This window comes from Peromyscus leucopus, chromosome 3 (genome assembly GCF_004664715.2).
Source record: "Peromyscus leucopus breed LL Stock chromosome 3, UCI_PerLeu_2.1, whole genome shotgun sequence".
Lineage (NCBI taxonomy): Eukaryota > Metazoa > Chordata > Mammalia > Rodentia > Cricetidae > Peromyscus > Peromyscus leucopus.
In genome coordinates this window covers 104,158,617-104,180,125 of record NC_051065.1, presented here as the reverse complement: position 1 = coordinate 104,180,125, position 21,509 = coordinate 104,158,617, and the positions used below count along the sequence as shown (strand labels likewise).

General features: G+C 49.8%; 1 protein-coding gene and 1 long non-coding RNA gene across 6 annotated transcripts in view; one reads left to right on the top strand and one right to left on the bottom strand.

The window, feature by feature from the left end:
* Rab7a (RAB7A, member RAS oncogene family) overlaps positions 1-6,239 on the top strand; it is a 59,766-nt gene extending 53,527 nt beyond the window's left edge. The window contains exon 6 of the mRNA XM_028854140.2: positions 4,785-6,239. Coding sequence (XP_028709973.1) covers positions 4,785-4,880 — 96 coding nt within the window. The 3' untranslated portion in view covers positions 4,881-6,239. The remainder of the gene's footprint in view (positions 1-4,784) is intronic.
* LOC114680977 lies at positions 3,043-20,800 on the bottom strand. Of its 5 annotated transcripts, none has more exons than XR_005091127.1 (5): positions 16,247-20,800; positions 14,378-14,474; positions 8,985-9,199; positions 6,690-6,779; positions 3,043-3,415 (listed from the first exon to the last, which is right to left on the bottom strand). It is a non-coding gene; the product is annotated as an uncharacterized LOC114680977 (long non-coding RNA). The 5 variants fall into 5 exon arrangements; XR_005091123.1 differs by having other exon boundaries at positions 6,690-6,763; positions 16,247-20,778; XR_005091126.1 differs by having other exon boundaries at positions 3,043-3,332; positions 6,690-6,763; positions 16,247-17,248.
* Between the last annotated feature and the right edge of the window lie 709 nt (positions 20,801-21,509).

Sequence of the window (21,509 nt, the reverse complement as noted above, 5' to 3'; positions counted from 1 at the left end):
CTCTCTCCTCTCTGTTCCGTTGACTGGCACCACTGTCAGGTTCCCTCCAACACTTTCTGTTGCTCTTTCTGTGGGATGACCCCTAGAGGCTCTGGTAAACTGAGGCTGTTGAGGATGGGGCTGGGTGGTTCACCCAGGGAAGCTCCCCAGCTGTGGGTGGTGCCCCAACTAACTGCTGGCTCTGGCAACTGCCACCTCATAGCACTGTCCCTTGGCGCCTTGCCTCCTAGGCTGGCTACTGTGGGCTGGTATTTCTCTGTCAGTTTAGCAGCTGAAGTATCAGTTCTATTTATCAGTAAGACTCAAAAGTCAAAGGCCGGGGTAAAACCCTGCTAGCCCAGAGAGGTTGGGTTGTAACTAGCTGACCTTGCTTTTTGGCTGGATACACCACAAAAAGCATGTCTCTTCCCTCCCAGAACCAAGAGAGCTCAAACTCTAGTCCCACCCTTTCCTTCCTGTGCATTTTCTCTATCTAAATGCTGGCTTCTCTATGGCCAATTCTGGTCAGCTAGTCACTGGCTCTGCCCCCTGATTAAAAGTATCTTTTTTGGGCAGTCTCAGGAGTGTCAGAGTGCTATCAAAATATCCCACAGTGGTGGTGGTCTCTGAATGGCCAGCACAGAATCTTGGCTGGCCCCCTGCACGTTCTCATGAGGTTTGTTGTGCTTTTTAAATATTTCATCTTCTCTTGGGGTTGGGGATTTAGCTCAGTGGTAGAGGCCCTGGGTTTGATCGTCAGCTCCCCCTCCAAAAAAAAATTTCATCTTCTCTTTACCTAGAAAGAGAAACTGGGTGTCCTTGAGTTCTCCTGCTCAGGATACCTTTACTATGGGGCTCTTTAGTTCCCTAACTCACCAAGGGTCCTTATACCTATAAACTAGTGTTACAACTCTGGGAACGCTGGGGAAAAGGTATCCTGACTGCTCCGGGAGTCAGGCTATACCTGGAGCTGCAATGGGATTGCTCAGCTCTGGAGGGAAAAGTATCCTGACTGTTCGGGAGTCAGGTGATATCTGGAGTTGGGGTGCGGTGGGGGATGGTCTCCCTGCAGGATATAGCAATCTTGCTCCTCTCCTGGAGAGCCGCTGCAGCTGAGCTTTGCTCAGCTTCCACTTAAGGGGGCTTCTCGGCGGAGCTTTGCTTCTTCTCCTGCCCAAGATGTTGTTTTTTTGCTTCGCTCTGCTAACGGGGAAACCCCTGCAGAAATGTAGCAATCTCCTCCAGCTTTGGCGAAAAGTTTTTACTTTTTCTGCTCCGCCTTGCTCAGTCAGTCCCTTAAGGGATGTCCCAGCAAGGTTATTTTGTTCAGCTCCACCTTGCTCAGCCCCCCTAAGGGAACATCTCTACAAGGTTTTTTTCTGTTCAGTCCCCTAAGGGACATCCTAGCAAGGTTCTTCTCTGTGCTGGCGAATGAAGATCTTCACACCGAATACTCTTATGAGAAAGAGATTTGTTTGGAAAGGTCCCACCCTTACCAGGGTGGTCCAGGAGAGTGGCTGCCTCTACCAGGGTGGGAAAGAACAGCCCGAAACTGAACAGTCAGGATGGTTTATAGAGGATCTCTTGGGGTGGAGTTTCTCTAGGGAGAAGATTTTCTCTTCAGGGATTGGTTAATTTTTTCTGCTTAGGGATTGGTTAGTTTCATTGGTCAGGGGCAGAGATGGCTCTGATTTCAGAGTCAAACTGTATTTTTTTCATTGGCCTTTCTTAGCTTTTTGGCTCTAATTCTAAGACCAGGGCATATTTCGTTCACTAGCTCTGATTCTAGGGACAAAGTATGTTTCTTTGGCAGTGGTTTCGGGGTCAGGACATGTTTCTTTGGTTCTGGGTTTGAGGATAAAGTGTTTCTTTCACTGGCTAGGGTCCCAGATCCAGGCTGTGTATCTTTCACTGGTTCTGGGATCCGGGGTCAGGGCGCTCAGGGATTGGTTGGTTTCACTAGTCAGTTGGTTGGGGACAGAGATGGCTCTGGTATCAGAGCCAAACTGTTTCTTTCACTGGTTCTGGGCTCCAGGGTCAGGGTAGGTTTCTTTAGCTGGCCCCCTTTCCCTGCAATACCAGTGTGTAGTCCTTTCAGAGATAGCCCCTTGGGAATGTGCCCAGAGTGATCTTATGAACTCTTGGTAAGTACACATTACCTTCATCTACCTTCCAACTTCATTTACCCCTCCTCCCAGCTGGGTTTTTTGTTTGTTTATTTGGTTGGTTGGTTTTTGTTGTTGTTTTATAGCCTTTGGCTATAGAAAAGACAAGACCATCTCAGGTGGGTATGGTGGTGCCTGCCTGTGATTTTAGTACTTAGGGAGCTGAGGTAAGGAGGGGGGGATGAAGTTCCAGGACATCCTGGGCTAAACAGAAAAAAAAAGACCAGATGTGGTAGAATATGCTAGAATCCCAATACTTGGGAAGTGGAGGCTAGAGGATCAGGAGTTCAAGGCCAACCTCAGCAACAAAGCAAAGTGGGAGGCCACTCTGGGGTATAGAAGACCCTGTGTCAAACAAGAAGAAGTCATCTTTCTGTCAGATACATTGGAAAGGTCTCAGCTTTAGTCCCTTTGCCCTTCAGAGGACCCACATTTCCAGTGGGAATGAGTGTTGGGAAGTAGCTGTTGTCCCCTTGAAGTGTGACCAGTTAAAGCATTCCTGTTCTTCCAGAATTCCTTGACTGTCTCGGCCATGCCTGGGTTCCTTTACTTCAGTGGTTCTCAGCCTTCCTAATACTGCTGAATTAACTCTTTAATACAGTTCCTCGTGTTATGGTGACCCCCAACCATACAATTACTTCATGCTACTGCATAACTGTAATTTTGCTACTGTTATGAATTAAAATATCTGATACACCCCAAAAGGGGTCGCTGCCCACATGTTGAGAACCATTGCTTTACCTGGACCACCTTTATTTCTGTATCATTAGTGTCTAGTTCTGCCTACCTGTAGCTGCCTCCCAACACCCCAACCAGCTAAGTGAAAGCCTTGAGATTTTTGTTGGAACTGTATTGTCTACTTGGGTGGGCCATAACAAAATACCATAGATGAGACAGCTTATACAGAAGACATTTTATTTTGTTGTCACAGTTGTAGAGTCTGGGACCCGGGGTTTGGGATAGGGGACTGACTCTCCTGCCATGCAGATGGCTGTCTTCTTGCTGTGTCCACACAGGGCTGCTTTGCTCAGAGAGCAAATGTGATAAGGCCTCTGGGGTGTCTCAGTAACAACATTCATGGTCAGCTCTGGAGCTTGAGTTCAGCTGTCATTCATGAGACCCTGGGATCGATCCATCTTCAGCACAACATAAACCCAGCTTGGTAATAAATGCCTTGTAATCCCAGCACTGTAGAGGCAGGAGGATTTAGGAGGTCAAGATCCTCAACATAGCAAGTTCAGGGCCAGCTTGGAATACATATGAGTCCCTGTCTGAAAAGGAAAATTGGAAGTGCTCTGAGATCCCATGCCATGGATAACCTTGTCTGATCTGAAGAGGCACAGGCATGCTAGGGCTAAGGCTTCAACATACAGACTTTGGGTGGACACCCATACTCTACTTTTTGTGTACGTATTAGTACTGATGGGAGTATAAATGTATTGTTGCTTATAATAGCCAAAAAGTCAAAACAACACAAACGTTCACCAGCTGGAAAGTGTCTAAACAAAAGGCGCTTGCTTCATCTACTACAGATGCCGTTCAGCCACAGGCGCGGTGGAGTAGACCGTGGCTGTAACACAGGCTGAACCTTAGAGGTCCGATAACAGGAAACCTTTCCAGATCAGGGTATGCTGTGCACACTGTCATCTTGTAGAAGCGGGAAGACTGCCCATAAATCCAGGGCCAGGCTGAGCTCCAGAGGAAGACCCAGTGTAGAACAGGAGAAATGAGGCAGGTCTGGATGAATGTGGCTCATTGGCGAGTGCCTGCTTAGCATATGTGAGGCCCTGGCTTCCACTCCTACCTCTGGTTGGTTGCTGGGGAAAGAACAGCTACTAATTATAATTAGCACAGGGTTTCTTTTTGGGGTGATGAGTGTTCGGAACTGATGTGATGGTGGTCCAGTTTTGTAAGTACATTAAGACCACTGTGTGCACACTTGGTATATTGGACCCTAGTAAAGCTTCTGCTTTATCTGTGTTCAATATGTATCCACAGATATTTTGTAGTTTTGTAGCTGTTGTAAATAAAATAAAAATAATACTGTTTAGGAGACTTTCCTTCTCGGGTACAGTGCTGAAGGGTGAGCCTCAAGGCTTAGTGTGTGGGCACTCAGTTACTCCTCACAGGCATTAGTCCAGGAAGTGACTGAAGCCCATCTTAGCTGCTTATGTACCCCAGGTGATGATATACCCCTCAGCGCTGCCCCTCAGGCTACAGTGTGGGAAACAAACCTTGGGAAGAAAAGAGACTAGCTCCTGGACAGCAATCCAGAAAATTGACTGGGACATGGTGGCATGCTGGGACCATGGAGCAGTGAGCTGGGCCCTAGCTAACAGTTTAGAACTGGCAGTTGCTGGGCAGTGGTGGCGCACACCTTTAATCCCAGCACTTGGGAGGCAGAGCCAGATGGATCTTATGAGTTTAAGGCCAGCCTGGTCTACAGAGTGAGATCCAGGACAGGTACCAAAACTACACAGAGAAACCCTGTCTTGGAAAAACAAACAAAAACACAGAGCTTGCAGTTCTGTGAAGCCAGCAGAAAGCACATTCACTGTGTGTGCTCCTGTCCCTAGGCCAAACTGAAAACTGGAATGTCCTATATCCCAAGTCATCAAGCTCTCTCTTTCCCCTGACCAGGAAACAGAAGTGGAGCTGTACAATGAATTCCCTGAACCCATCAAACTGGACAAGAATGACCGGGCCAAGGCCTCCGCAGAGAGCTGCAGTTGTTGAAGGGGCAGTGAGCACAGAGCACAGAGTCCTTCACAGACCAAGAACACACATAGGCCTTCAATTCGCGACCCTCCTCCTCTAAACAGAACAGAACGTGATCTCTCACATCCAGCTGCCAAAAGAAACTCCACCAGACACACTTATCCACCACACACACACACACACACACACACACACACACACACACACACACACACACACACACACACAGCAAGCTAACTCTAGCCTGTGCCTGACAGGCTTTTAGGGCAGTTGCCCACTGTAAGCCCTGTATATGGCATTTGGCAGAGACCCTGGGTGCTCTGGGGTGCAGTGGGCATGGAAAACTTACTCTTTTTGTCCACTGGAGAGTGAGAGAACTGTTCACAGTTCATCTGTGTCTAATTATCTGATTTTTTTTTTTAACGGTCTTGTGGTCTTTTACCTACCCCTCCTTGAAGGTCCTGTGGGAAGGCTGGTGCCCCACGCTCCATTCTGAACAGGCTGTTTTGTATGTATCTGTTAATGCTTGTTACTTTTAAACTAATCAGATCTTTTTACAGTATCCATTTATTATGTAATGCTTCTTAGAAAAGAATCTTATAGTACATGTTAATATATGCAACCAATTAAAATGTATAAATTAGTGTAAGGAATTCCTGGATTGTGTGTTTAAGTCCTCTAACGCAGGCGTGCAAGGTGGAGGGTTGAACCCTGTCTGGATTACAAGAGTGTTAGAGACTCAAATTTGGAAGTCCAGCTAGCGGCAGTATTCTGTACAGTAGACACAAGAATTATGTACGCCTTTTATCAAAGACTTAAGAGCCAAAAAGCTTTTCATCTTTCCAGAGGGAAAACTGAACTAGATAATTCTCCTCTGTGTCTAAATTTTCCAAAAGGTTGATTTGCATAATACAGTAGTGTGTACAATGGATAAATTGCGTTATTTCAGAAATTAAATTCTTTTTCCCCTTTTCTGTTTCTTTTTGTTTTGTTTTTTGTTTTTGTTTTTTCCAATTCAACACTTTACTGTGCCCTTTAGATCAATATCCTACTCTAAGAGGAAAGGAGAACCCAGCAGACCTGTCCCAGTGACTCTACCTTTGTTCTAGAAGGCTCCTTTCAGGGTTGTGGTACCTGTAGTTAGCAGACCCCTCCTCCTATCGCCCCCACCCCACCCCCCACCAAGTGTGGCCCAGCACTAACCCACCCGTCTCTTGGGTTGAGCCCTGGCAGTTCTGTCCCGTCCCAAGGTCTTGCCCTGCATCATGGCTTGCTTCCCGGAGCACTTCCCCCTCCAGAAGTCTACATTCTAGGGTGTAGGCTGAGTTCTTCTGTAAAGAGACGAACGTGATGCCAATAAAATTTAACAGGAACAAAGCACAGCTGCCCTGTCTTTTTTCTTGCAGACTTTGGCTATGTGGGGACATTCTCTATGTTCACTGGACCCACCCTCATGGTGCTGACAGGCAGAGGTGCCTTCATGCCTGACCCTAGAATACCTGCTCCAGTGTGGATCTTTCTCTTAACCACGGTATTGGGAAAGGTGGGACATAGACTGGAAAACATTCCCAAAGAGCAGCAGCCCCAAACTGCTGGTGACCTTGGGACATTTGTTGCTTTCAGATACAACTATAACCTGACCAGGGTGCGTGTGTATGTGTGCCACAGACGGAATGACTCAGGCCAAGTCACAGCTGACACTTTTCACAGATCTTCCCTGATGGGAGCAGGAACCTGTATCCCAGCATACATAAGCCACGTGCTAAGCCTGTTAAAGTCCACTTTAAACAGTAGTGATTCTTAAGATGTCCATTGAGGTTTACTAACCTGCTCCCCAGAATCTTCAGACTCCTGTTGCTTTCCTTCCTTCCTTCCTTCTCCTGCCCCCTGGCACAGACTCACTGTTAAAAATGACATCTTTCTGGGCATTATGACACACTTGCAGGCAGATGAAACAGAAGGCTAAGGCAGGATCCCTTGAACATTTGGGGTCGGCCCTGTATCTGAACTCTAGCCAGACTTCAACTGATTTAAAAAAAAAAAAAAACATTTCCCCAAGATAGACATGACAGAACACCAGGGAGGCTAGGGCAGGAGGAAGGGGAGTTCAGGGCTAGCCTGGGCTACATAGTTTTGTGAAACCTGTCTCAAAAGATTTAAATATAAGGCTGGGGGCGGTGGTATAGGCTTTTAATCTCTGGAGGCAGAGGTAGGTGGTGTTCTGTGAGTTCTAGGCCAGCCTGGTCTATGTAGTGAGTTCCAGGACATTTGGGCTATAGAGACCCTGTCTCCAAAAAAAAAAACAAAAACAAAAACAAAACAAAACAAAAAAAACAGTTCTCTACATACATCCAGCTTTCCACATTCTTTTTAAAAACAGAATACTTCAGTGAGCACATTCCTGAGCTAGTAGTGAGTAAGGGCCCCTCAGTCAAATTCTGGGGGCTTAGGACTTGGGAGGCTCCCACTTGCCTGGTGAGGCTCTGGATTGCACCCAGTACCACAGAAACATCCAACACCACCAGCAACTCTAAGTGGTATTTCCTATGACCTGGTTTGTGATGATGGTCTCGGCCAGGCAGAGTATGCTGAGAGCTGGAAGGCTACTGGGGAGTCTGTTCCTGCCCTGTCCTGTAGGGGGGCTCTGCACCTTCACTCTACATTACAAGATTCAGAAGGTTCTTGTTGCTAGGCAAGCACATGCTCTACCACTGACTGAGCCACACTACCACCAGGAGCTGGTTCACTTCCTAGGGTTTAGTTGTGGTTCACTGTTTCTCCCTCAGAAAGGTTTGGAAACAACAAACAAAAGCGGGAAATGCGATGATAGGAAGCCTCTCAGCATCACTAGGCTACATAGGCAGAGCTGGCATGATAATGCTGAGACTCTAGCTTAGATCCTGAACAAGATGGGTACACTACTTTGCTACATCAATAAAGCAGAGAAAAGGCATCCAGATTCAAAATGAAGATGTAAGCCTGTCTTCCACAGGTAGCACACTCATGTAAAAAACTTAGAGCTGACTAAGTCAGTAAGGAACAATCCCAAAAGGAAACCAAGAAAAATACCACATTTATAAAAATCAGAATCCGGGCGGTGGTGGCAGCGCACGCTTTTAATCCCAGCACTTGGGAAGCAGAGCCAGGTGGATCTCTTTGAGTTCGAGGCCAGCCTGGTCTACAGAGTGAGTTCCAGGACAGGCATCAAAACTACGCAGAAAAACCCCGTCTTGAAAAACCAAAGGGAGGAGCTGGAGGGGTGGCTCAGAGGTTAAGAGCACTGTTTGCTCTTCCAAAGGTCCTGAGTTCAATTCCCAGCAACCACATGGTGGCTCACAACCATCTGTAATGAGATCTGGTGCCCTCTTCTGGCCTGCAGAGATATGTGCAAACACTGTATACATAATAAATTAAAAAACAAAACAAAAAAAAAACCGAAGGGAGAAAAAAAATCAGAAATCAAAGGTTTTGTGTTTGGAGACGAGATCTCCTGTCCCAGACTGGCCTCAGACTCACTGTAACTAAGGATGCCTGTGAACACCTCCTTATGCTGGGATTACAGGTGAAAGCCCCCATGCTTGGTCCTCAGGGTTAGGAGTAGAACCAGGGGCTTCCTTAATGCTTTGTGAATACGACCAACTGAACTACACATCTCAGCACCAAAAACCAAGGCATTTAAAAATAATAAGGTGAAAGATTTGCTCATTAGGAACATGAGATGTGGCTGAAGCTAAATCATGACTTTATCATGGCCCCTGGGAGACTGAGGCTTGAAGACTGTCACCAGTTCAAAGCCAGTCAGGGCTAGAGTGAGACACTCAAAAACTTTAAAAAAAATCAGGCCAGGTGGTGGTGGCACACGCCTTTAATCCCAGCAGATCTCTGTGAGTTGGAGGCCAGCCTGGTCTACAGAGCGAGATCCAGGAGGGCTCCAAAGCTACACAGAGAAACCATGTCTCAAACAAACAAACAAACAAAAAACAAAACAAAAAACTTTGAAGTTTTCAGAAATTAAAATAGCTGGGCAGAAAAACTTAACACTTGTAAGTCCAAAACCTGGGAAATGGAGGCAGAAAGGTTAGGAACCTTGGTCCATAAAGGCTCTCTAACACCAGGTCCTACCTTCATTCAGTGTGGTTGTTGTGGAGAGGACCCTGTTGGCATCAGCTGTAGATTGGGATTCCTGCACTCCAGCATCCCTCCACTTGTAGAGCAACCATTCCCAGGAAAGTCCCACATCCACGCCTGGCCCAGAGTGGTAAGCCCAGGATCTGATTTCAGGCATCTCAGGGCTGTGGAGTGGATAGACTCACTTCCAGGTCCCTCCCAGGCAGCTTCTAGAGAGGCAGAAAGAGAAGAAATTTAACTGTCACTGGATTTTTTCTAGTTTTTTCTTTTTCAGACCTGCCTCTTTTGGCTACAGGTGGGTGCTGCAGTATTGGATGTACAGGCAAGGGTGTGGTGCTCCACCACGGCAGCATTTTTCTTAGTAAAAAGAAAATTGTTAGAAACGGTGTAAACATCTCATATGGACCTAAGCCTAATGTGTAGCAGGTGTGATGGCCTTAAACCAGCGGCTTTCAACCTGTGGGTTGTGACCACCAGGAAACATTCCCAATGGTCTTAGGACCCTCCAACCATAAATTTATTTTCATTGCTACTTCATAACTAATTTTGCTCCTGAGTGGTGTCATGGTTCCTAAGACCATCAGAAATAAGTGTTTTCCAACTGTTGCGATCCACAGGTTGAGAACTACTGCCTTAAACTGTTAGGGGCTGGAGAGATGGCTCAGCGGTTAAGAGCACTGACTATTCTTCCAGAGGACCCAGGTTCAATTCCCAGCACCCACACCGCAACTCACAACTGTCTGTAACTCTAGTTCCAGGGGCTCCAACACTGTCACACAGGCAAAAACACCAATACACATAAAAAAATTAAAAATTTAGGCCGGGCGGTGGTGGCGCACGCCTTTAATCCCAGCACTCGGGAGGCAGAGGCAGGCGGATCTTTGTGAGTTCGAGGCCAGGCTGGTCTACAGAGCGAGATCCAAGAAAGGCGCAAAGCTACACAGAGAAACCCTGTCTCGGGGGAAAAAAACAACAACAAAAAACTGTTAAAGAGACAGGCTGACCATCCGACTTCCTGGCTATACGTTCCTGCTGGGTGTTCAGGACCATAAGTGGGCCACAATCAATCACGGTTTTTGTTTGTTTCACTGTCAAGACCTTTTGGGGATCTGCTCCTCGGGTCACAGGCTTGAGAGGAACCTCTGGCTCCTCTAGGCTCCTTGTACTAGTTTGTCCATCTATGTGAGAACAAGTCAAAGGCCTTGCTTGACCTGGGCTTTGCTTGGAAGCATGGAGCACCTTTTTCCTCTGTATTGACCCTCCTCTTTGTAGACTGGACACTGGGGAGAGCTCACCATGTGGGGTATCCATGGTCCTGAACAAAGGAATAGGAGACCCCCCACAGTTTAACATTTGAGAGACACCCTTCAATCCCAAAACCTAACTGACTCTGAAGGGCAAGGTGGCAAGATTCTGCCTTGTCCCTCTGATCACGTTAGTCTAGTCTCTGCATGTGGTTCCTGAACGCCCGGAAGGTATCTGTCTGGTCCTGTAGTGACTGTGTGATGTTTAGATAAAGCTTGTGCAAAAACCAAGCACTTCAACTTTGATTAAATATACATTTTTCTTCTGTAAGCCAGTTCTTGTCATTGTTATGGAGAATAGACCAGTAACTCCATCAATTTAAGCCAAGGTATGACATCAGTGTATTGAACTCTGACCTACGAGGCAGTAGTGGTGCACACCTTTAATGCCACTACTAGGGAGGCAGAGGCAGGCAGATCTCTGTGAGTTCGAGGCCAGCCTAGTCTACAGAGCAATTTCCAGGACAGCCGGGCTGTTCCTGTCTTAAAAACACAAAACCAACCAAACAAACTCTGATCTACATGCCTTATATATATATGACTTGCTCAGGTCCCTGTCACTTCCCAGCTTTCTTTTTCATTTTTGGAAACACATGTAGCCATCTTATGGAACATCAACACCACCTTAATAAAAGAAAGTTGAACTTAAACTAAACACATAATAAATTATCATTACCTGTGTGATTACATGTGTACATGCTGTTAAACTAAGGGGCTTGGTAAGTTCCCAGGTAAACCTTATAAAGAACACAGGACAGTCTTCGTACATGGAGTGATCTACCGTAACTGTTTTTGGTTTTGAATGAACATGTAACAGAGACAGAGCAGTATTACTCGTGGATACAGGCCTTTGCTCTGGCTATTTTGCTGTCCTTTCTTCCTGTCACAAAGTTGGGGCCAGACTGACTTAGGAAAAGGAGCCTTGGAAGACATTTTGAGACAAAACATGGTTGGGTCTGAAGTGGGAGGGCCGAATCCCACCTCCAGAGCCAGCATCTCAGTGAGTTCAAACAGCACATGACAACTTACTGTATCTACAAAAGGCATTCGTTTCTCTCTAACTGAGTCTAGTGTTTTGCACTGACCAGGAAACAGTGCTGAGTCCAGGGATAACTGGCTGGACCCAACCTGCCTCCTTGTTTTATGCAGGTGAGTCTTACCTATTGAGTCATGCATTTAAACTTTTCCAGATCATGAGCATCCATGGTCAAGAAGGATCAAACTGATACGAGGTTCTGCTTTACCAATGCTCACCCTGAAGTGCTGGCTAGACTTGGGGTGACCAAGTGATGGGGTCTGCAATCCCCCTGCTGTCTAGCCTCTGCTCAGAAGGCCCTGTGACTATGCGTGGGTCTCAATTACTGCAGGGCTAACGTCCCATGGATACTAGGGCCATGCCTCCTGACAAGGAAAAAGAGACAGGGTTGTGTGAATTCCTGAGGACCTACCCGTGCCTCGTGCTGGAGGAACAGCTGAATGTACCTTTCTTGGAACCAGATAGTTCTGTCTACAAGGAGATGGAGGAGGACAGAGAAGTCTTGGGTCAGAAGTGCTTTCTCACTTCAGTGATTCCTCAGTCCATCGGGATGAGCATGTCCAGTCTGTCAGCAGTGAGCAGCTAGTGAGGTCTAGTCTGTCCCAGGGAGAGACCAGACTAAACTAGGATTTCTACATCATGGCTCAGTCCCCTCCTGTCTGCCCATGTTCTCCTTTAATAGACCCCACAAACCTGAGAGGAACCGGAAGGCCCTCACAGGGCCTGTGTGATGGGTGCTGCTCTGCCCCAGCCTCACACGATCTAGTGACCAGTCAGAGTTGGAGACAGCTTCGGGAAGGAGGTAGGTCAGACTCTCACTCCTTAGCCTGTTGGTATACTAGGAGAAGCCCAGAGGCCAGAACTATCTGCTTCTGAGATCCGCCCACCTACCAATGCAGGGTCATTTGCAGAAATCCCAGAGAAACAAAGACCAAACATACCCTCCTGATTCCAAGAGGGAAGAACCAGGGCACAGTAACAATCAGAGCTCAGTGTCCAGTGTCTGGACCCACTCACAATCTGGGCTCCAGAGGGCCTGAGCAGCGCTTCTACAGCTCTGCCTTCTACAGCACACAGCTCCTCTCCATATCTGCTGCTGCTCTTGGTGGCCCTCCCCGTCCTGGCATCTCCTGCAGCTCTTGCCACTAACCCAGTGTCCTGTGGGAGACTCTGAACACATCACCAAGTTTGGCTGCCGGCGTGGGATACAGCCTTGGTCCCTCTGACCACAGCCTGTGCACTGACCCTGAAGAACTACTTCCCAGAAGATTAGCCTCCATCACACTGCTCTTGTAATAATCCCAGCCAACTCTTCAGCCCCAGCTGACCAGAAACCATGGATCATATAAATGGCCCTGAGAGTCAAGGGATTCTCAAACTTTCTTCTGAACCTTCACAAGCCAATCCCTCTAGCCCATTACCAGCCACAGCTGAGAGCTCACAGGTTTGCCTCTGATAGCATATTCCCATCTAGTCCTCAGATAACAATTGCTAGAAGACAGGTGACCTGTCTCTGAGACTAATGTCATCCAGCTGAAACAGGTTACATGCAGCTTACAGGTCCTTTCCGAGTTGGCCAGCAAGGTTTCAGACACATGCTGGGCCTGCCAACTAGTCTGCCCATTTGTCAACAGTGGCTGTTCATACGCACCTTTCCTCTTGGATCTCACCACACAACCATCAGGACAAGCGTTCAAGGTTGCCAACAAGGAGCACCCAGGAGCACCTGTGACACTGTCCTCACAGAGAGGGAGGATCCTCAATAGCTTAAAGGCACCCCTAGTGTGTGGGGAGGGAATATCTGATTGGGAGGAAAAGTATTTGTGGTACCCAAGGTGCAAGGGCACTCATGGCCACTAGGATAGCAGTACCTTTGTCCTCCAGAAGTCCCTGCCACAGTGACCATGCCATAGCCAGACCAGGGGGAAGGAATGTCTGAAGTGCAACTAGATGCTACCCCCACCCCCACTTAACCATGGGAAGCCAGACCTAGGAGAAGCACCCCAGGTACTCAGAACATGCCACTCTGCCTTCAGAGTCCTCAAGTTTAACCCTTTGTTCTCCAGACCCTACAGCAGCCAGGGGTTTCTGCTACACCCAGTGAAACTTCGTTGCTTCTGGAGTCTTCCTTATTGACAACTCTCAGGAGAAATTGTGAAGTACTTAAGGAACACAGAACTGGCCTCCAAAGCTTCCCCAGTAAGAAACCAGTCTGATCACTGAGCCCATGCAGAGTCTGCTCACAGCTGTGGAGATTTGGTTAACCATTGTGCAGAAAAATATCAGTGTTCCATTCTTAGGCCCATGACCCAGAGACCGCAGTGGCTAAGGACGCAGTCTGGGGGAAGCTTTGCTGATGACTACCCATCTGAAAGACAAAAAATATCTCGAAACATCTTTCAGATCCTTGTCTCCCTCTGCAGAGCATCCTCTGAGGATTCTAAGGCACGGGCATGGGTACCTGTGTCCTCTTTTTCTTTAGCTTCCATGAAAGAAGGGCAAGCCTGTTCAGAACATTTGCTGCATATGACATGCATGACCTTTTATATGCCCCGTGGACTTAATGAATCCCCCCCTCCTTTTTTTCTTTTTTTTTGGGGGGGGGGGGTTCGAGACAGGGTTTTTCTGGGTAGCTTCGGAGCTTGTCCTGGAACTCTTTCTGAAGCCCAGGCTGGCCTCGGACTCCCAGAGATCCACCTGCTTCTGCCTCCCGAGTGCTGGGATTAAAGGCATGCGCCACCACCACCTGGCAAATCCCTAGTCTTATAAGACCCAACGTTCAAGGAAAACTCTGGAGTATATTTGTGGGCAAGCGCGATATACCCAGAGGAAATAACTCACCACAGGCACCCGTGTCTAGAGAATGGGCGACGGACGCCCTTTTTCCTCAGCCTGTTTGTGCTACAGTGGCTGGAAAGTCAAGATGAAAGCATGGGGGCCAGCGCGTGAGGAAGGGAAGCAAAGGCGGGCAGCAAGGAGGAAAGACAGACAATGAAGCCTGGAGATGTGGACAGACAGACAGGCATCAGGAGCCAGCAGAGCCTTACCTCCAACCTTCCCAAGCAAGCTGATCCCTGTGCCACCAGCTGGTACCGGCGTCTGGACACTGCGGCGTGAAGGGTCCTGTCTTCTCCCCACCGAGTGCTGGGGATAGGAACCAGAGACCCGTGTGTGTGTAGGAAATCCTTCTCCCACTGAGCCACACAGCCAGCGTCTGCTGCAAGGTCAGCAGAGCGCTCCTCACACATACTACAGACACAGGGGTCGGGTCAGAGGAAGGCACGTGTGTGGTGGCAGCATCTGTCATCCACTCACGGCTAGCTCAGGCTGACTCGGTTCCTGCCACCATAGCCCGTCTCAGAGTTCACATACGGGTCATTCGTACCTCTTTTGAGAGCCACAGGGAAGCCTCCAGTAGCCCCGTAGATGCCACACAGCCCGCCCTTCAGCACTGCCAGCACCCACAGGTGCTTCCCTACACAGATGGGACTTTCCCTCCTAGCTCACTCAGCAGCCTCTGAATTCCAGGCACACCCTATCTGAACTCAGAGCAACGCTGGTCTCTACATAGGAAGACAGCGCCAGCTTTTGTCTGCACACTGGGCATAAGAAGCAGCCGAGCAAGTATGCCCACAGCTGGCCTACCCCTAGGTGCCTTCACAGCTCACTGGAGGGCCCGGGAGCCAGGCATGGAGCCAGGCAGCTATCTGGCAGAGGAGTGAGCTCCCCAGGAAGCTCACTCCACAGAACCGTCTTGAGTTTTGCTTGCATCTGAGGGCTTTGTTTTGAAATAGGGCCTTAGCCTCCCCGTGTTAGGATGGCAGGTATGTCCGACCAGGCTGGGCAAAAGAGTATGACTGCATTTGCTGCTCTTCCAGAGGCTCAGGGCTTCATTTCCAGCATCCACGGGGCTGCTCACAACTGCCATAACTCCAGGCAATCTGGCACCCTCTTCTGGCATGCCCTACCCCCCAGGGAGATTTAGGAGAAAACAGGTTAAGCACGCACACACATACACACACACACACACACACACACACAGGCCACAGCTGGGCTGGGGTCCACACTGGGCTTCCCACAGAGGCAGGGCCTCTGTCCCCTCCAGCTCTAACCCTCAGGAAATGCTTCTTCCGTCACTTGTCCTTTCTCCTTGGCTCTGGAGTCTGAGCGGCCCTGAGAGGGATTTGACCAGTGCTCTGTGTTTTGTTTTGTTGTCTTGTTTTTTTTTGTTGTTTTTTTTGTTGTTTTTTTTTTTTTGGTTTTCGAGACAGGGTTTCTCTGTGTAGCTTTGCACCTTTCCTGGAACTCACTTTGGAGACCAGGCTGGCCTCGAACTCACAGAGATCCGCCTGCCTCTGCCTCCCGAGTGCTGGGATTAAAGGCGTGTGCCACCACCGCCCGGCTTGTTGTCTTGGTTTTTATCGGTTTGTTTTCTTATTTTCTGGAACAAAATTTATCAGAAAAAAAAGATCCAAACTAGGCTTGTGAGTAGATGGACGAGAGACCTTAGGGGTGTATTGTATGTGGCTGTTTGTGTGTCCCAGGCAAGTATGGGAACCACTGGTCCCAGTGTCCCTGGCCACCACAGGGACCAGTGTCTGGATTTGAGATAATGAGCCAGAGATGCTGACTGCACAGCCCTGGAAGACCCAGGAATGGACCTCCATCCTGTGGTCACTGGAGAAGGCAGCTCTGCCATGTGGTCTTGGTGGCTGGTACCCCAGAGGTCTGCTTGCAGATTGATCAACCTCAGCATGAAGGTGCTGTAAACCTTTGGATCTTGTGCTGGGCACAGGAGATCTCACACCCTCAACCTCCCTGACAGGCTTAAATGTGGCGTAGTCTGGGGTAGGGTCTAAGCAGAGGTCTATGCAATGTTTTTTCAGTTTTCCAGGCAAAGAGTAAAGAGGAGACACCTTAAGCTGAAGTGCGGGAGGGAAGCAGTCCCCAAAGCCACGGCCTCAGGTTACATGGACTAGGCCCCAAGGGGAAACCTCTGGGCCCTCTCGGGATAAAAGGAGGAGGGCGAGGCTGCAAAGACAAGGCTGACCCAGCAGCAAACATTCCAACACCCCCACGCCCCTCCCTAGTTCTTCTGGCCACTTCTCTGGAGAAGGGTCTGTGAGCACACGGTGGCTTTGTGAGTGGCAGCCACACAGGGCCTGCAATGGGGGCCGCCTCCGTGACTGGGGTGGGGGTGGGGAGAGCGTGGGTATCCATGGAGATGGGGTGTGGAGGGGGATGGGCGCTCCCAACGCTTTCCAACGGCCAAGCCTGGAGCTGCAAGGCAGTCGGGCCCTGGGCGCTGCTGCAGCCTCCAGCAGCGGGGCCTGAGGGGCCTGAGAACTGGGCAGGGAGGGAGGCGGCTGCCTCTTCCTCAGAGCTGGGTCCTCTGCAGACCAGGACCATCTCAGAAACAGGCCCTTCCTTCGTCCTTGCCAGCCTGGGCCGGGCAACAGCCTTGTGGGTGGCGGACACACCGCCGGCGGGCGGCGTCTAGGGCCCCAGCACCAAGGCCGAAGACCTTCCTAGCTCACTGAGCGAATGAACATTTGTGAGCGCGAGTCGCAGTTACAGAGGACTTGGTTACACAGACTGGCCGATAGGGCCCAAAGAGACTAGCTGGCACAGAAACGCACAGAACTTGAAGTGCCCCGAAGGAAAGACATGCAGAAGTCACAGGAATGGGGCCGGGCCACCCTACTTCAGATGGGGTGTTTGGAGAGGGCCTTTCTGTGGAGGGGCAGGGCACGGGGAAGTGTTTGGAGACATCAGCAGCGCAAGGCAGAAACCACGGAAGGGCCCCCGTGTGGAAATGGGTGTTCAGGGAAGGCCGGGCCCTGACACCTCACTCCAGAGACACTGGATTTCATCCCTACAGGGGCAGGACCTATTATGGAAGCTTAAAAAAAAAAAAGAAAAAAAAAAAAAAAAGGCAACAGCAGACCCACTTGGATAGGGCAAGGCCAGCAGAAACTCCTCAATGTCTGCCTCTGTGGACCAGGATACTTCCAGGAGTCTGATTCTTTCCCCTACCTTTTTCCCCTGGGGGAGAGGGGGAGTTATCTTTTGAGCAGGGCTTCTCTCCATAGCCCTGGCTTTCCTGGAACTCACTACGTAGACCAGGATGGCCTCAAACGTAGAGATCCTCTTGCTTCTGCCTCCTTTAGTGCTGAGACTAAAGGCATGCGCCATCATGCCCAGCTCTCAGAAGTCCTGATTCTTGAGGTTTTCTCATTCAGGCCTACAAAAGCACCCAAAGCCTTCAACTAGGGTGCTGGTCCTGGCCCAGGCCACCCAGGAATGAAAGGAACCAGCACTCGGAAGCCACAGTCACTGGCTTTCTGTACGCCACTGACCCTCTAACTTTAGCTAAAGCATGGGAATGATGCCATTAAAAAGCAACAGGACCAAAAACCCCTTTGGGTTTGGGGCTGGGGCTGGGGGGCAGGACTGATTTGGGGTACGTGTACAACATTAGTGAAAAGCATGTCCTTGTACTGCCTACAAGTTTAGGAACTCCCCGTGTATCGTACCATTCACCCCAGACAAGAACCTCGGCTCCGGCTTCCAGACGAACAGCTAACACTACTCGGACACTACAAGCCATGTTCAGTGACAACGTGACCCAGACAGGAGAGCTCCGGGGCCCTGGGCTGTGTGGTCAGTTAGGGGCTCCTCCCTCTCGGGGTCACCCCACAGCCAGCTCTCGGCTCTGGCCAGTGCTGTTGGTGGATGCTTTTACATGAGGAATACATCCTTTCCTGCACTTTAAAATGAAATTCATCTAAATCTAATTTGAAAACTTCTAAGGGAGAAAAATCAAGTCTATTGATATTGGTGACCTTTTTCCTTTTTTGGTCCCAGGATGGAGCCTAGACCCTCAAGACGACTAGGCGAGCGCTCACCGCTGAGCGCTTTAATCCCCGTCACAGAAAGAGGACATTTTTAGAGTAAAATGTATGGGTTACAGAACTGAAAATTTCTTTTTCCAGGGCAGGGCCTGAAACTTCTTGGGGGGGGGGGCAGAAGAATTCAAAATTTTTGTAAAATGAACATTTCCCACCAAATATGCTTCATTCCTTCTGCGGCACCCACTGAGAAAAGGACAGAAATGGCCTTTTGCTTCTCATGGTGGACATGTCTCAAATACCTGCTGGGTTTTATTGGTCAGTGTTTACATAGGAGTTGACCTTATATAGAGAAGACCCAGAGTTATCAGAAAAAATTAATTTGTTTCTTCTGTTATGTCAATAAGGATAAGCTGGGGGCCGGGACTTTCACAGTGCAGGCAGTCAGTCCATAGGAGTTGGGGACAGGATGTTCCTTAACCAACAAATAGCGCACACACACACACACACACACACATACACCCCCAAGTCCCGCCAATGACACCTAAGTGGAGCCCTCTTGGGACACCTAAGGGTTGTCTTTGAGCCAAAGACCCAGGAGGCTGAGTGAAGCTCTCTATACCCCGTCCAATCCTGTGGCTTCTCATTCCCCCATGAGGTGACCTGCCCAGTACCTCTGTGACCCCTGCTAGCTGGACAGTGGCAAGGACAAGGGCAGGAGGAATCTGCTCGGAATATTTCTAGAATATGTCCTGTGCTGGACCTCAGCTTCTTCATGTAAGATGGAGGCTGGGACAAGGCACAGGCGAGATAAGGCCCTGGCCACCTCCTAAGGGCCACCTCTCCATGACACTCGTGTCCTAGGAGAACAAAGGATGGAGCCTCTTCTGAGGCTGCCCAGCAGTGCCAGGAGGGGCAGGCGGGCTTGGTGAGGTTTGCTCTGCTTTTTAATCTTTCATAAACAGAAGTCCAAGACAGAGTGGCATTTCTAGACTTCTATCACTCGGTGTTGTAAACACCAAGTCTCTGTGACAGCGGGATGGATAGTGCAGTCAGGAAAAGATAATTTAGCCAGAAAAGGCTTAAATGAAAAGGCGTTAGGATGGCCTGTTGAGGGACGGCATGGGGACAGGAGATAAAGTTGAAGAGGTCAGCAGGGGCCAGGATCCCGGAGCACTGGAATCTAGGCAGAAATGCAGTCACACGCAGCTGAGCGCCGAGTCCGTGACACTGCCCATGTCTGCGTCTGATGGCAGTGAGGAGGGACCGAGGACCCAGCAGCTGCTGAGCGGCTCCTGAGCTGGGGAGCTCAGGATCCCCGAGAGCTGATGGGACAAGGCACTCTCTGTATTAAAGGGAAGTTCTGGGTCCCTCACAGACACATAATTAGCGTTCTGTTAGACTCTGAGGTGAGGTCCCACCACCTGCCCTGTCAGGGGACCTAGACCCCAGGAAACTCTCGAACCCAGGTCTCCGGTGGAGATGGTGACATGAAAGATTCAGAGATGCCCCAAATCTGTTCTTGGCTTTGAATTGCATCTCATTCATTCAACAAATATTTATTGAGGGCCTACTATGTGCCGGACTGTGTAGTAGTGAGCTACAGAGTCTTGCTCTAGCTAAGGATAGGATCCCAGAAAGTGGTGGGCAAGCGAAAGGACCGCTTACATGGATCCAAGAGTAAAGATTTGCTGTCTGTCACAGCGGATCTCTCAAGCGTGAGTCCCCTCTCCCAGCTACCTGATGCTCCTCTCAGGAGCCTCTGCCAGGGCCTGCCCTGCTCTCCTAGGTTGAAGATTCTGCCTCCTTCCCCCACTCAAGTGAGATCAGTGGCCCAGCAAGAAGGTAGCCCCGCTGGCCGGGCTTGTTTCACTTTGATTCCTAGGCCCTTCCATGGTGGCCTCTCATCCCATCCCAGCTCCTTAGGGACCCGTCACTTTGTCTTCAGGGACAAAAACAAGGTGCGATTGGAGGGGGGTGAGGAGTCACTGGGAATGCAAGCAGGGCTAACAGCTCCCCACCAAGACTAAAACTGGCACCAGGTAAAGGGGGACCCTTGTCCCCAAAGCAACTGGATGTCCCGAGGCTTTAGTGGGAAAGCTGGAGGCCTCCAGCTCTGGACTGAGCACGGAACATCTAGGATGAGGCCTAGGAACGAGTCTTTATTAACAGCCCCGCTCAACCCTTTCCAGCCAAAATTCAGGAAGCAACAATTCCAAACTAAGGGTCATGGGGCAGGCGGCGGCAGGGCAGGGTAGAGAGGAGGTGGTCAGCGGGGACAGCAGGAGCTCCCGGAGACCAGGGAAGAGGAAGTGAAATGAGGCTGGGGTCGGGCAGAGCTGCTCACTAAGCTGGCCGGTCTTCCCAAGAGCCTGCAGAGGGGGGTGAACTATGGTGCTGTGCCAGCACAGAAGGAATACGGAGAAAGAGGCATCAAGACTGGCATGGAGAAGTCAGTCAGCAAAGAAAGCTGCACAGCCCGCCTGGCCATGCTAAGGAAAAGCCCACAACAGACAAGTGCAGAAGACAGTTGCTGTGTCCGGAGCATAAAGGGGCAACCGTGGTGCCGCCGCCTCAGGAGAGTCCTCCTCTTTCTTAATAAACTGCCTCTGTTCCTATCACTATTCACATGTCATTGTTAGGTATCAAACACTGGGCAAATGAGGCGCCCGTTAACATATCAAAGTGGACACTGGCCAGCTCTCCCTGCCCCCCCCACTTCTCACCCCACCCCCACCCTAAATAGCTCCCTCCCAGACGCTGGGTTTCTGGGCTCCTCTCCCCCCACCTCCCAGTCATTTTGGCTACGGTGGCCTCTTGGTCTCTTGGCCCTGGCTGCCTCTCCTGGTTGGTGGCTCCTCTCTTGCTCTTGCTCCCCATCTCTCCCCTCATGGTCCAGTTTAGTCAGCCAGCCATGGGCAGCCTGGACTCTTCCCTCTGCCTGCTTTCTCCCTTATATCTCTAATACAAATCTTCTTCGGACTCAGTCATGGCCTCTTTCTCTTTTTTCATTCATCTGGTACTGAGATCACGGGAGTGGCGTAAACGGGCTCCCTTCCAGGAAACTCGGCCTCTCGGAACCAAGCTGCTGATCTGACTCTCCTGAGGTAGGAATGGATCACTTGTTTCTACTGGCTGCTGCCACCCACGAAATTTGATCCCAAATTCTAGAGGCCAATTCTTTAGCTGCTGCTCCCCTCGACCTGTTCTAACCATTTGTCTCTCCCTCTCTGCTCTGGAAGCCCAGCTCACACACACGTCAAACAACAACAAAGGCCCTGGAAATGTAGGCAGGTGCCCTCCAAACTCAGATCCGCACCAGAGACTG